The 13,858-nt window shown below is 46.1% G+C and overlaps 1 protein-coding gene and 1 pseudogene across 4 annotated transcripts in view; both read right to left on the reverse strand.

The window, feature by feature from the left end:
- OSBP (oxysterol binding protein) overlaps positions 1 to 13,318 on the reverse strand; it is a 34,717-nt gene extending 21,399 nt beyond the window's left edge. For all 3 annotated transcript variants that reach the window (XR_014267811.1, XM_082476085.1, XM_082476084.1), the window contains exons 1-3: positions 12,810 to 13,318; positions 6,315 to 6,523; positions 3,589 to 3,839 (exon numbers count right to left, since the gene is read on the reverse strand). Coding sequence is in view for 2 of the 3 variants with exons in the window: in XM_082476085.1 (XP_082332211.1) it covers positions 3,589 to 3,839; positions 6,315 to 6,523; positions 12,810 to 13,171 (822 nt within the window). In the remaining variant the exon portion in view is untranslated. The remainder of the gene's footprint in view (positions 1 to 3,588; positions 3,840 to 6,314; positions 6,524 to 12,809) is intronic.
- The window catches only part of LOC309667567 (olfactory receptor 10V1-like), a 104,477-nt pseudogene that overhangs the window by 17,820 nt on the left and 72,799 nt on the right, over positions 1 to 13,858 (reverse strand). The window lies entirely within an intron of this gene.

Here is a 13,858-nt window from a genome sequence, read left to right on the forward strand (position 1 = left end):
CACTTCTTCTGTGACACTCCCCCCCAACCCCCATCTCGTAAGTAGCCAGTCTCTCCTCTACTTTCCGCAGCACTTTGCACATATTTCTATTTTGCACCATCCACAGCAGTATCGTGACTTTCTCTCCAGATGGATTATGAGACACTTGAAGACACCATTTATAGCTTATTCACATCCTTATCTCCAGCTCCTGACTTAGCTGCTTTGTACATAGTGGGAGCCTGGTACAGTTTGCTTAATAAATAAATGAAGGAAGGGAGCAATGTAAGCTTAAAAGTCTATAACCTGTTAAAGAGAAACTAAAAGGTAAACAGAACATCTACTCCCGTGGTTTCAACCTTTGCCTATGGGCTGATGCCTACTAAATCAGTAATTCCAGCTCTGCGCTCAGGGAGCTGCAGACCAGACTATCCAACTGCCTGCTCAATGGCTCAAAGTAATCTCAGAATCAGTGGGTCCCATACTGAACTCACCATGTTCCCTTTCTGACTCTGCATCTCCATCCCAAGAACAGTTCCAGGGCCCTTCCACCTGCCCAAGCCAGAAAACTAAAAGGCATCCTTGATTCTTAGTTTTCTTCCCTCCCCACATCCAATGATCAAATCCTGATTTTTCTTCGATATTTCTGGAATCTGTACATTTCTTTCCATCCTGCACACTCAGAAGCAGTACAGAGGACATACTCTGGAATTGTCACAGCTCCCTCTCACTATCTAACTACAGAATTTTTAGCAAGTTACTTAACCTCATGGTGCCTCATCTTCCTCACCTGTAAACAAAGAGTGACAACAGTAGCTATCTCAAAAGTTGTTGCTTAACATGTAAAGCACTTAGACAGGGCTCACAGTAATCATTCAATAAGGTGTTAGCTATTAGAGTTAAGCCTGCATCAAAATCGGTCTTATCCTCTTCTAATCCACTACTACCAAGCCCATTTAGTAGGATCTGCACACAGCCCCCCACCCCCCATACTTAACTCCTCTTCAGCCTTATCTCTAGCTACTTCCTTGCTTGGCTAACAGTCAATTGCAAGTGGTTCCCAGACTCTGGGAGAGAGGGGGGGGATCCACACACACCACACCTGGATCAACTCTCCTCCCTCACTTCCTTTGAAGAACAGGGGTCATAACTCAAAGTTAGTGAGAGAAGATTATATGCCAGGCGCTTTACTGAACACTCGACACCCATTAGCTAATAAAAGCCTCTCCACACCCTGAGAGCAGCTACTAGGATCATCACCATTTACAGAAAAGGAACTGGGGTCACCGAGGAACTAGGGTGCCCCAGGTTACAGAGATGGTTAACTGGGGCAGTTGGACTTCAGGACCCCAAACTCTCTGTTGCTTTTTTTTCATTAGAAGACTCTCTCGGGTCTTTCAGAATTTATCTGAGGTGTTAACTTCTCAGATCCTCCTGGTCTGAGCTAGACACTCCCGCGGTTCTACAGCACAGCAGCCTGTGCTCACATCCCTCCTGGCACGCAGCACACTCCATAATGATCTGTTCACTTCTCAGGCCCCTCACTGGACAGTAATCTCCCTGAGGGCAGGGACCACAGCCACATTAGTTTTATATCCCCAGCACAGTGCCTAGAACACAGAAGGTGCTCAACAGGTGTTCAGTGCATTAGCAAATGCATACATTAACAGTGTCAAATGCACTCCCCTGCTTAGATTCACTCTGATAATAAGAAAAGCTATATCCTAAGCAAGCAAGCAACTGAGTGAAATGAGTGCATTCTTCCTTTGCTATAACACTGCCTGTTTAGAGATGTGCTGTGCTAGCATGTCAGTTTTAAGGCCTTGCCATCATCCCCTAAAAGGTACAAAGGAAACAACACAGGGCTAAAAAATGCATTTCCTGCAGTAACTGGCTATAAAAGGGGCAAAGACAGTGCACCCAGGGGGAACAGAATGAGAACTGACACAAACTCTGGATACCTAGAACTCAGGGAAAAAGAACTGTCCCCAGGAACAAAGATAAGCATATTTTCAAGAGAAAAGTCCAAAATAAAGTTCCAGTTTTATGAGACATTTTTAAATCGAGAGGTGTTTCATGTAGCAAATTTTTCCTATCAGAGTAGGAAAAAAATTGTCATGGAGCAGGGTGTTCACCTGACATGGATAAAAGGTAACAGATGGTTGTGCCCTGAGCTGTTCTATTTCAAAAGTGTACTGATTTACTATTGATCAAATGACCTGTATGATTTATGAGGTCTTCCTGATCACAGGAGGACCAGAAAAACAGGCACACAGGCACCAAGAAGTACGGGAGTTTGGAAAGAGAGCACACGACCAAACATCAGAAACACAAGCGCCAGTGCTGGTCTGCGGAATGGCGCTGGGAGACACTGACCTGCCTGCAGTCCTTAAGGGGACAAAATAATTTCTCTCCTCTACTTTGTGGGAGTCGGAGCACTGAGGAGTGTTCAACGCTTCAGAAAATGACACGAAAGTAAAAGTTACTACAACTTTCTATTAAGAAACAAAGGGGTTTTAAATGCGAAAAACCAAAATTTCCCTTGGTCATAGGAAAAGACCTTCGATCTCTAAGAGCCACGTGAACACAAGTTCTAAGCAGATGCCTTATTATCACTCCTCAAACAAGGAAAAATCTGACCCTAGTGAAGTAAGTTCATCCCATTTAATTAGATAGGAAAACAAAAACAAAAACGAAACCACCACGTGCAGAAGCCCTTTCTCACGTGCCTCATGAACTATCCTCCCGTGCTCCTATGTGGAAGCTGACTAAAATAAGCTGCCGGGTGAGGATCAGCCACCAGCAGGGGAGAAAGAGCGCTGTTTAAACTGTGCGCTCATTCCACACCTATCACCCAGTATCGGACACACATCACCAACGCCAGTGGCACTCTGGGTTTACCTGGAGCCCTGCACCCAAGCAGCCAAAGCATTCCCTAAACCAACGACAGCACCCGAGCCAGGAGTCATAAGGAGGCAGAAGCACTGGCCCCTTCTTTTGAAAAGAAAAGTACCCAAGGTTGAATATTTTGTCTTATCACCCAGAATTACACCCAGAACCGACAAATCCAAGACTAAAGATGGGACTAACCAGGATTACAAGGTTCTCACTAGTACTTAATCCAGCCCCCACTTACCACACTGTAGGCCAGGGCGCGTTAGCAAAGTAGGGGGTCAGACTCCAACCAAAATCTCAAGAAACATGGAAGTGGAAAGGGCCCATGAAGATCTTTTAGTTCCAATAGATAAAGTTAGAGAAAAATAAATGGATAGGTAGATAGATAAACAGACAGACAGATAGATAGATAGATAGAAAGAACCACAACCCAGAGAGGTGAAGGGACTCAACTAACGTCACCATCAGATGCCCTGCTGGTGGCAGACGCAGGGCTGGAGCAGTGTCCTCCTGCCATTCAAGCAGAGCGGGAAAGTCATTCCATCTGTGCACCCTGTTCCATTACATGCAACAAAAAAAATGTAACTCAAATCCCTTGAACGATTAAGCTGGACCTAACGTCCTATGCTTTACCAACTACGATTTTCCAGCATTTGGGGAGAATTACATTTCAAAGAGGGAAAGAAGCAAAAAGGCAGACACGTGCGCGCTTACGTTGATCATGGCGTTGGACGTTATCCTGAAGAGCGTGGCCCGCTCGTTGACCTGTTTGATCTTCTCGTTGCTCTCGGCCGGCAGCCGCAGGGACTCCAGCTCGCTGAGCGAGCGCTGCAGTGCCGTGCCGTGCTTGGCGATCAGGTCGTTGCACGTGCTCAGGTCCTCCACTTTGCTGGACAGGGTCCGCAGGGTGTTCTGCAGCTCGGTCTTGTCGGTTTGTGAGACGGACTCTTCATCTCCCGACTCATCTGTACGGGCGGAAAGGTGAGTGATAGGACTCCAAGCCCAGGGCTGAGAGTCGGAACCCTACCCACTCTGCCCACAACCAAACCGACACTCCTCAGGCTGTGCGTTCTGACCGACTGAGAGCTCACCACTGCCAGATGACTCGCCTACAGCGTGGTCCACAGCCCACCTGTGTCACAAACACCTGGGGTACTACTACTTTTTCTTCCCGGGGCAGACAACAATAAGCATTTTTTCTGCTCATGCTTTTTTTTCCTCCTAGTTTTATTGACATATAATTGACATAGAGCACTGCTGTAAGTTTAAGGTGTACAGCATATACACCTTACTAATATTGTGAAATGATTAAAAGAAGTTAACCTCCACCATCTCATATAGATATAAAAAGAAGTTTCTTTTTTCCTTGTGATGAGACTTTTAGGATCTACTCTCTTAACAACTTCCAAATACACTGAACGGCAGTGTTAACTACAGTCATCATGTTGTATTTACATCCCCAGGACTTATTTATCTTATAACTGGAAGCTTGTACCTTTTTTTTTTAATCTGTTTTTTGTAATCTTTTTTTTTTTTTGGATGTGTTGGGTCTTCGTTGCTGTGAGTGGGCTTTCTCTAGTTGCGGCGAGCGGGGGCCACTCTTCATCGCGGTGCGCGGGCCTCTCACTGTCGCGGCCTCTCTTGTTGCGGAGCACAGGCTCAGTAGTTGTGGCTCACGGGCCTAGTCGCTCCGTGGCACGCGGGATCTTCCCAGACCAGGGCACGAACCCATGTCCCCTGCATTGGCAGGCAGATTCTCAACCACTGCACCACCAGGGAAGCCCAACTTATCTTTTCTAAAGGAGAACTCGGGAACTTCATGATGAGCTCACCTGACACTAAAGCCACCCCTGCACTGAAAGCTGTGCCAGGTCTTCTGTTAAATGACTTTCAAATAATAAGTCAAGCAGAGAGCTGTGTTGTGCCTCTTGCTATCAGTTTTGTCCTTAACACTTTGCAACTGCAAAGTTCTTTTCCAGCAGTGTCACTTCCTTTGGGGGTGCTGAAATCAGCACTAAAATCAAAACAAAAGAAACAAGGAAGGACCTGCCCTATCTGTTAGGCAGACAGCAGGGCCAGAGTCAAAATATTCGCTGTTACCCGGAAACTAACAAAGCAGTAAACTTTCCCTTCATTGCTTAAGAGATAGTAAACACAGCACGGGAAAGAACAAGGGATAAGAAACACAAGAGATGAACAACCAGAAGTTAGCAGGTGAGCATCTTGGTCAGCTCTATGATGACCAAGCTCAGCATGACTAAACTATCAACATCTGCGGGGAAATCCTACCATTTTCCTTTTAGAAAAATCAAAACATAATTAGATTGTTCTTTTTAGTGAGACTACGGTAGCAAAATAAAGATTTTTCACAGAAAATATCACATATAATTATTATTTTTTTCATGTGCCTCAAGCATGAAACAGCTCTGGCCACCAACGCAGGCACCAAGCTGGGTTGAACAAAGGGCTGTACGCCCCTCTGCCCCGACTGATATAAGAGCAACACCACCCATCAGGTGTCTCTTTGCCCACTGCCAGGGGGTTTCACATATAATGTTTTTGGCAATCTACGAAGATTGTTGGTTTCAATTCCACCAGAAAAGAGTTAAGTAAGAAGATGCCAGGAGAAAAGAAAAAAGTCAGGACAGATCCAAAGTGTGAGTTGTAATAATCCTGACTGATCTATCAATAAAATAATTATTTCTCAAAATTTTAAGGGCTTCCCTGGTGGCGCAGTGGTTGAGAATCTGCCTGCCAATGCAGGGGACACGGGTTCGAGCCCTGGTCTGGGAAGATCCCACATGCCGCGGAGCAACTAGGCCCGTGAGCCACAATTACTGAGCCTGCGCGTTCTGGAGCCTGTGCTCCGCAACAAGAGAGGCCGCGATAATGAGAGACCCGCGCACCGCGATGAAGAGTGGTCCCCACTTGCCACAACTGGAGAAAGCCCTCGCACGGAAACGAAGACCCAACACAGCCAAAAATAAATAAAAAAAATATATATATATATATATATATATATAAAAAAAAAAAAAAAATTTTAAGGTAGTCAGTTGGCATTAAAAGCCAAAAGGATAACTGATATGCTCCTAAGGCAGAGTTTCCCAACCTTAACAACGCTGACATTTTGGGCCAGCCACCTCTCTGCTGTGGGGCTGCCCTGTGCACTGGCAGGAGGTTAGCAGCGTCCCTGGCCTCTACTCCCTAGATGCCACCAACACCGCCACTCCTCAGCCTTCGCCAAATGTCCCCTTTGGGGCAGAACTGCCCCCAGCTGAAAACCAGCACTCCAGGAGAAATTCTGCCGGATGAGCAGAAGCCTGAGACATCCAGGAGACAGCGGATAATTAAATGACAATGACAATGAGGGACAAAATAAGATGTGTGCATAAGAGGGGCAAACAGAATGTTCCCCAGACACAATACTCTTTGCTCCCTACCTGACTCTGCCAGCATCTTCACAGCCTTGGCCTTGGCCAGCTCCAGGGCTGTGACCCAGCGCTGCCGCTCTACTTCCGAGCTCGCCTTCAGATGGTAGGTCTGAGCACCCCCGTTGGAAATGACGAAGTTGCAGGAGTCCTCCACCGTGATGTTGGCTGTGGCGAGGTTGATGGTGCCACGGCAGGTATGTCTCATTTCTGCCTTCGACCTGCAATAACGAGCCAAAGACAAGCTAAGCAGAAAGCTGATGCGTGGTTTTATCCTTCCTCACATTCCATTTCATAACTCTAAGCCTTTCGAAGATACAGCAGTCTTAGGAATTAGCCAGTTCTGATATTTCCCTCAAATGGCTCCCTAAAATTCAAAAGACAATCAGTAGGGATTTCCTTTCAGAGCCTATAAGATTTTATTGCTCTGCTGTCCCTCTCAGCCTTAGCTTTTAAAAAATAGGCTTCACTGAAGGATAACTACATACAGTATTAATCCAGCAATTTTAAGAGTACAATTTAGTAAGTTTTGACAAATGTATACACTTGTGCTACCACCTCCACAATCAAGATGTAGAACATTTCCATCACCCCAGAAAGTTCCCTCATGCCCTTTTTTTTTTTTTTTTAAAGAAATTCACGTTCTTTTATTTATTTATTTATGACTGTGTTGAGTCTTCGTTTCTGTGTGAGGGCTTTCTCTAGTTGCGGCAAGTGGGGACCACTCTTCATCGCAGTGTGCGGGCCTCTCACCATCGCGGCCTCTCTTGTTGCGGAGCACAGGCTCCAGACGCGCAGGCTCAGTAATTGTGGCTCACGGGCCCAGTTGCTCCGTGGCATGTGGGATCTTCCCAGACCAGGGCTCGAACCCGTGTCCCCTGCACTGGCAGGCAGATTCTCAACCACTGCGCCACCAGGGAAGCCCCCTCATGCCCTTTTGCAGTCAGGAATTACCTTTTACTTAGCAAGATATAATTATGAAATAGTGCTTTATAAACTCATGCAACAAAATTCTGTATAATAATCTTATTCTCTAAGAATAGCTCCATTTTACATGTATTGAACAACCCATTCCCCCAACTATAACTCAGCCCAAATGAAATTCTCATACTACTCTTAACAACTATCTTGCAGAAGTGTAAGGCACCCTTAGACGTTTAGAGTATTAAATACTGACTACAGCTCAAATGATATGAAATAGGAATAACCAGCTTTCTGTGGGAGTAAAGAAAGAATAATCATTAAAGAATCACCAGGTGGTATAATCTTTCTGGAATATATTCTTTCCTAGGGTCCACTGACTTCTATTGGTGGGAACTCCTAAGCCATCCTATTAATAGCTAGGAGAGATTCAGCAAATCTGTTCTCAGAGGACTGGGTATAAAAATTTTCCCCATTTCTACTGACTGACAGTTCTATTAATAGACTAACTTTTGAACTTTACAGCACTGGTTGGTGACAACAAGCTACAAGAGACCTGCCATAAAAGATCAAGCTGCCAGCACAATTGAGTGTACAGGGCAAACTGTGCTAATTTCCCCCACCCGCCGATTATGCCCAGGGACCTGCCATGTTGAGACTGCAGTTTTCCCCTGACCAACTTGGAACATAAAGAGGTCAAAGTCCTTTGCCAACTGCCACAGTGCAAAGCAGAGCCATTTCTCTTTCACGAGTGCCAAGCGGCCAAACATACCTGGCACATCCAGAATTCCTGCATGCCAGAGATGACACACACTCCAGCTCTGGAAACTAAGATTTGGTGGCTTTGAGAAAGTCTGTGTGCTGTGTTTAGGAAGACAGATTTGCTATCGTTCGGTTTGTCCCATGAAACTGGTTTTTCTTCCTCAGATGCACAAATGAGCAGTATGGGATGGCCGGGATGGGGGCGGGGGGGGGGGGGAACGGGTCCTCAATAAACCAGGCCACTTTCCATCGCGCCCGCACCTGCCACACTGTAACGTGAATCCCTGGTTTTTCTATTCTTACCTCCCCTCCCCTGCCCCCAAGCTTCAGTTACATTATGAATAATGCAGGCTGAATTACAGACCCACAGCTGACAGGCCAGCTCACCCTTGCTTTCTACTCCAAAGGTGTTACTTGGACCGTCTACCACATTCCTCACAACGTGTTGGTATTTTCCACAAGCCACTTCCTAGGAATCTCTTCTGCTTGGGTCATCTTCATGAACTAAAGAAGTTTCTCAAATCACATAACGTCTGTAGCAGTTTTTAAAATACCAAAGAACTCTGGAAGTAGGGCGGGCTTAACTTCGGAGCTCTTGGGTTCAAGCAGGTACACCTATGCTTATAAATGATTAGTGCAGAAGCGAGAAAGACATGCTTTTCAGAGTGCAAGATAAGTTCTTTAGGCACCTCAGTATTAGGTGGTATTTTCTGGTTAGTAAGGTCTTCCCTGAAAAGGCCAGCAGAAATAGTAACTCAGTCTCTAGAAGCTAGCCAGGAAAACTAATACTATGGGCTTGTCACGATGTGTCTAGGAGAGCTGGGGTTCTACATATGGTTTTAAGTAACCAGACATCTGTGTAACTTTGTGAGGAAGAACAGGATAGGTAAAAAGAAGGCATGCCAAAGCCTATTAGGACAGTTCATCAGAGCACGGGTCTAGGAAGTACTCAGTTAAAAAGAAAACAGTATTTTGTAAAAGGCATATACAGGATACGATTGGTTTTGGAGGCATGAAAAGCAGGAGGAAAGACGAGTTAGCTAAATAAGGAGATGGGGACCCAAAGAACCTGTTTGAAAGAATAAACTACCAATTCGTTGATAGGAAGTACTTCAATGTGATTTTGAGGGTAGTGCGTAGATTTGATAACTTTGGATCCTGCTGCTTGGTTGGTGTGTGGGTGGAACCATCTTAGCTGGCAAGGACAGGCATGTGGTATATTTCCCAATATGTGGTTTGATATGTTTTGGAAGTAGTTTTAGCTGTAGTCAGACAGGTACCACTAGCTATTGTAAGAGAGAAGTGAAAAGTGGTTACAAGTACTTAAAAGAGAGCAACATATAGGTTATTACTGGCCAACCAAGATCAATACTGATCAAGACTGGTACCGATCAAAGACTCAACTGGGCTAGAAAGTAGATTTGATTAGGAACTTGGATGAGGAAAAATGACCACACATTAAGGCCCTCAGCTGATACACAACTTTTGAAAATGGGGAATCAGTGTTAACAGTGACTTACAAGCCAAGTTAGGACATGAATCAACTGAACATTAGAATGATGGCCAGTGTAACAGGAAAACATGAACCTGAGTAGGGGAAAAACTTTGGAGCAGACTAAAGTTTTAGATTTGTGATTTAACCTTAAACTGATAGCCCTGGATGAGTAATTAGAAAGGGTTAAAATGAAAATCAATTCTGAATATAATAATGCAAACAATATACATAAGCCAAAGCAATCCTGAGAAAGAAAAACGGAGCTGGAGGAATCAGGCTCCCTGACTTCAGACTATACTACGGAGCTACAGCGATCAAGACAGTATGGTACTGGCACAAATACAGAAATATAGATCAATGGAACAGGATCGAAAGCTCAGAGATAAATCCACACACATATGGTCACCTTATCTTTGATAAAGGAGGCAAGAATATACAATGGAGAAAGGACAGCCTCTTCAATAAGTGGTGCTGGGAAAACTGGACAGTTACATGTAAAAGAAGGAAATTAGAACACTCCCTAACACCATACATAAAAATAAACTCAAAATGGATTAAAGACCTAAATGTAAGGCCAGACACTATAAAACTCTTACAGGAAAACATAGGCAGAACACTCTATGACATAAATCACAGCAAGATCCTTTTTGACCCACTTCCTAGAGAAATGGAAATAAAAACAAAAATAAACAAATGGGACCTAATGAAACTTAAAAGCTTTTGCACAGCAAAGGAAACCATAAACAAGGCGAAAGAATGGGAGAAAATATTTGCAAACGAAGCAACTGACAAAGGATTAATCTCCAAAATATACAAGCAGCTCATGCAGCTCATTATCAAAAAAACAAACAACCCACTCCAAAAATGGGCAGAAGACCTGAACAGACATTTCTCCAAAGAAGACATACAGATGGCCAACAAACACGTGAAAGGATGCTCAACATCACTAATCATTAGAGAAATGCAAATCAAAACCACAATGAGGTATCACCTCATACCGGTCAGAATGGCCATCATCAAAAAATCTACAAACAATAAATGCTGGAGAGGGTGTGGAGAAAAGGGAACCCTCTTGCACTGTTGGTGGGAATGTAAATTGATACAGCCACTATGGAGAACAGTATGGAGGTTCCTTAAAAAACTAAAAATAGAACTACCATACGACCCAGCAATCCCACTACTGGGCATATACCCTGAGAAAATCATAACTCAAAAAGAGTCACGTACCACAGTGTTCACTGCAGCTCTATTTACAGTAGCCAGGACATGGAAGCAACCTAAGTGTCCATCGACAGATGAATGGATAAAGAAGATGTGGCACATATATACAATGGAATATTAGCCATAAAAATAAACGAAACTGAGTTTTTGTAGTGAGGTGGATGGACCTAGAGACTGTCATACAGAGTGAAGTAAGAAAGAGAAAAACAAATACCCTGTGCTAACACAGACATATGGAATCTAAAAAAAAATTGTTCTGAGGAACTTAGGGGGAGGACAGGAGTAAAGACGCAGACGTAGAGAATGGACTTGACACGGGGAGGGGGAGGGGTAAGCTGGGACGAAGTGAGAGAGTAGCACTGACATATATAGACCACCAAATGTAAAACAGATAGCTAGTGGGAAGCAGCTGCATAGCACAGGGAGATCAGCTCAGTGCTTTGTGTCCACCTAGAGGGGTGGGAGGGAGATGCAAGAGGGAGGGGATATGGGGATATATGTTTATGTATAGCTGATTCACTTTGTTATACAGCAGAAACTAACACAACATTATAAAGCAATTATAGTCCAATAAAGATGGTAAAAAAAAAAAAATGAAATACACAAGTGTTCACAATTAATGTGGCTTAAGCAGTGAGGATGTGCTAAGGTATTTTCCACTGTGTTAGAGACCAGATAAGCATGTGTTCCTATTTCAACAACCTCCAACTCCCATCTTCAATTTCCTCTCAAAATTCTTTAAGAGCCAAAACAATGGAGTTGGTGGAAAAGAGATTCGTTCACCCGAACCCTCCTGGTGGTAAAGTGACTACTGGCAGAGGAAAAGAAATATAGAGTGAGCCGTTCTTAACAACACTGTTTTGGGGCCCAAATAGAATGGTCTTTATAAAAAGATTTCACTTAGAAATGCCATTATATTAAGCAAAATCTCCCTTAAAGAGAACTTCTATACATTTTGTATAAAATATACATAGTATCACGATCTATAAATGTACTAGCTATGGATAAGTAGTTATCTCTATATCTGACTGATCCATGTAACACTAACCTGGGTTTTAGGTTGTGTTGGTGTGAAAAGAATTAGTTTCAAATCCTGACTCAAGACCTTGGGAAAGCTGCCCAAGCTAAGTCTCCGTTTCCTCACTGGTAAGATGGGAATATCTCCTAACTTCCAGATTGTTTTGGGGAGTCAAAGAATACCATATGTAAAACACCTATCCAAACTGTCCAGCACTCAGGAAATGTTTATGTCCTGTCTCCAAATCCAGTGTCCTAACCTCTCTATCTATAGTAACATGAGTAGCCAAAAGCATGTTATGTTGTGGGAAGATTGTGGGTCACCGTAAACATATATTAAACATCCCAAAACAAGCATTTTTGAACAGAAGTAGTCATACAAAAGACATCGACTCTTCCCTGAATGAAACTTAAACCTCACTGACCAGAAGACCCCAGAAATACTGGATGGAACACTTAATGATTCCCATGGGAGGAGGTGGGGCAGGCAAAAAGAAACACTGGAGTGCACTTCTCCATTCTGGTCTGTCCAGAAGGCGAAAGCCTAGGCAAATCTTGAAGAGATAAAGAGAGGGGACAGATATCGAGGCCACCCTACGCGTGGTGTCCTTGTGCCTGAATGTGGAGAGAGCAAAGGCGGGTACATCAAGGGCTGCTAATAACCTTGAATTCTGGAGACCAGGCACAGAGAGCTAAACCTTGGGACTTTTTACAGTAAGTTCCTTGGGAGCGGTGCCTGGACTTTGCCCTCCCATACGTGTCCCTGAAACACCTACAACAGCGCCTTCCTTGCAGAATTAATCATTGCACCCATACGCTGTTGGAAACACAATGGAAGAGAAGATGCTCTCCGAACAACTGGAAGGGCCAGGGACCGAGGGGAAGGTATGGCACCAAGGGTGGGTCACCCAGGTGGAGCGGTAAGTCCTGGAGCGTTCACTTTCGTGATGGTGGACTCGTGTCGCGGGCTGTCAACGCGCGCAAGTGACGAAAAGGGGCCTGGGGCGACCTTGGCTGCTGTGCGGGCTGGAGAGGGTGACGGCGCGGGGGCTATGGGCTGCAGTGGGGGACGGCGCCCCGGAAGCACTTACCTGTAGTAGCTCAGGAGCCCGTTGCTCAGCACGAACCACCGCCGCTGGTAGCCTTTGATATAATTGGTCCATTTGAAGAGCCAGCCCTCGCGAGCCGAGCCCGAACCCCCAGCGCCCGAGCCCCCCGCCGGCGGCGCAGGAGCCGGGCCCGCCGCCGCCACTCCCCCGGCCCCGGGGCCCGGGCCGCCCGCAGCCACCGCGGCCACCGTGCCCGGGGCGATCCCGGAGCCCGGCCCCGAGTCTCCGCGGCCGCCGGCGCCGCCTCCTCCCACCATGGGGGGACCGGCGCCGCCACCACCGCCCGGGGCCGCAATGGCTGCCGGGCCCGGGCCCACTACTCCTCTCAGCTCCGTCGCCGCCATGAGCCGCCGCCGCCCGGAGATACAGGACCGGAACCGCCTACGAGAGCCGCCGTCGCCGCCCGGAGGGCCCCACTTGGCTAGCGCATCAGCCGCCGCCGCGCAGCGTCCCCGCCCAGCCAGGCCGGCCGCGGGGAGGAGGGCTCTGCCGCCGGGAAGGAGGAAGTCGATTGGTGCCGCTGAGTGTCACTTGCGGAAGACCCCTCGGACATTGGCATTTCTCTTGGGCCTGTCATTCCACCAGCGCCCAGTGAGAGCCCGTGGTGGGACGCTTCCGCCAGGAACGCCGTTGATTGGTGCAGGTGAAGGCCAATCAGACTCATGAAAAGCTCATTGGTGCTTTCCCGAAGTCTCCGGCGCTCAGGGAGGACTCGAGAATGCAGACTACCCAGCCAGTCTGATTGTCGATTGGCTAGTATTTCTGCCACTCATTTTAGTTTATGCCCCCGTCACCGCCACGTCACCCCCTCCCATCACTCTTCTCCTCGCCCCTCTTCCGCCCTTACGGATTGGTGGTTCGTATCAGCTGCTCAACCTTTTCTACCATTTGCTGAACGAGTTGAGGAGAAAGGGGAGGAGTGTAGTCTTCACAGCCTCACTTTCATTTTTTATTGGTTGGAATGGATGCCACTCACAAGTCGGCGGGAGAGACGGAGCGGTGGTTGGAGATGATTGGTTCCGGGAATTGTC

The sequence above is a fragment of the Balaenoptera physalus genome, assembly GCF_965194825.1.
Source record: "Balaenoptera physalus genome assembly, chromosome: 10".
In the NCBI taxonomy this organism is placed as follows: domain Eukaryota; kingdom Metazoa; phylum Chordata; class Mammalia; order Artiodactyla; family Balaenopteridae; genus Balaenoptera; species Balaenoptera physalus.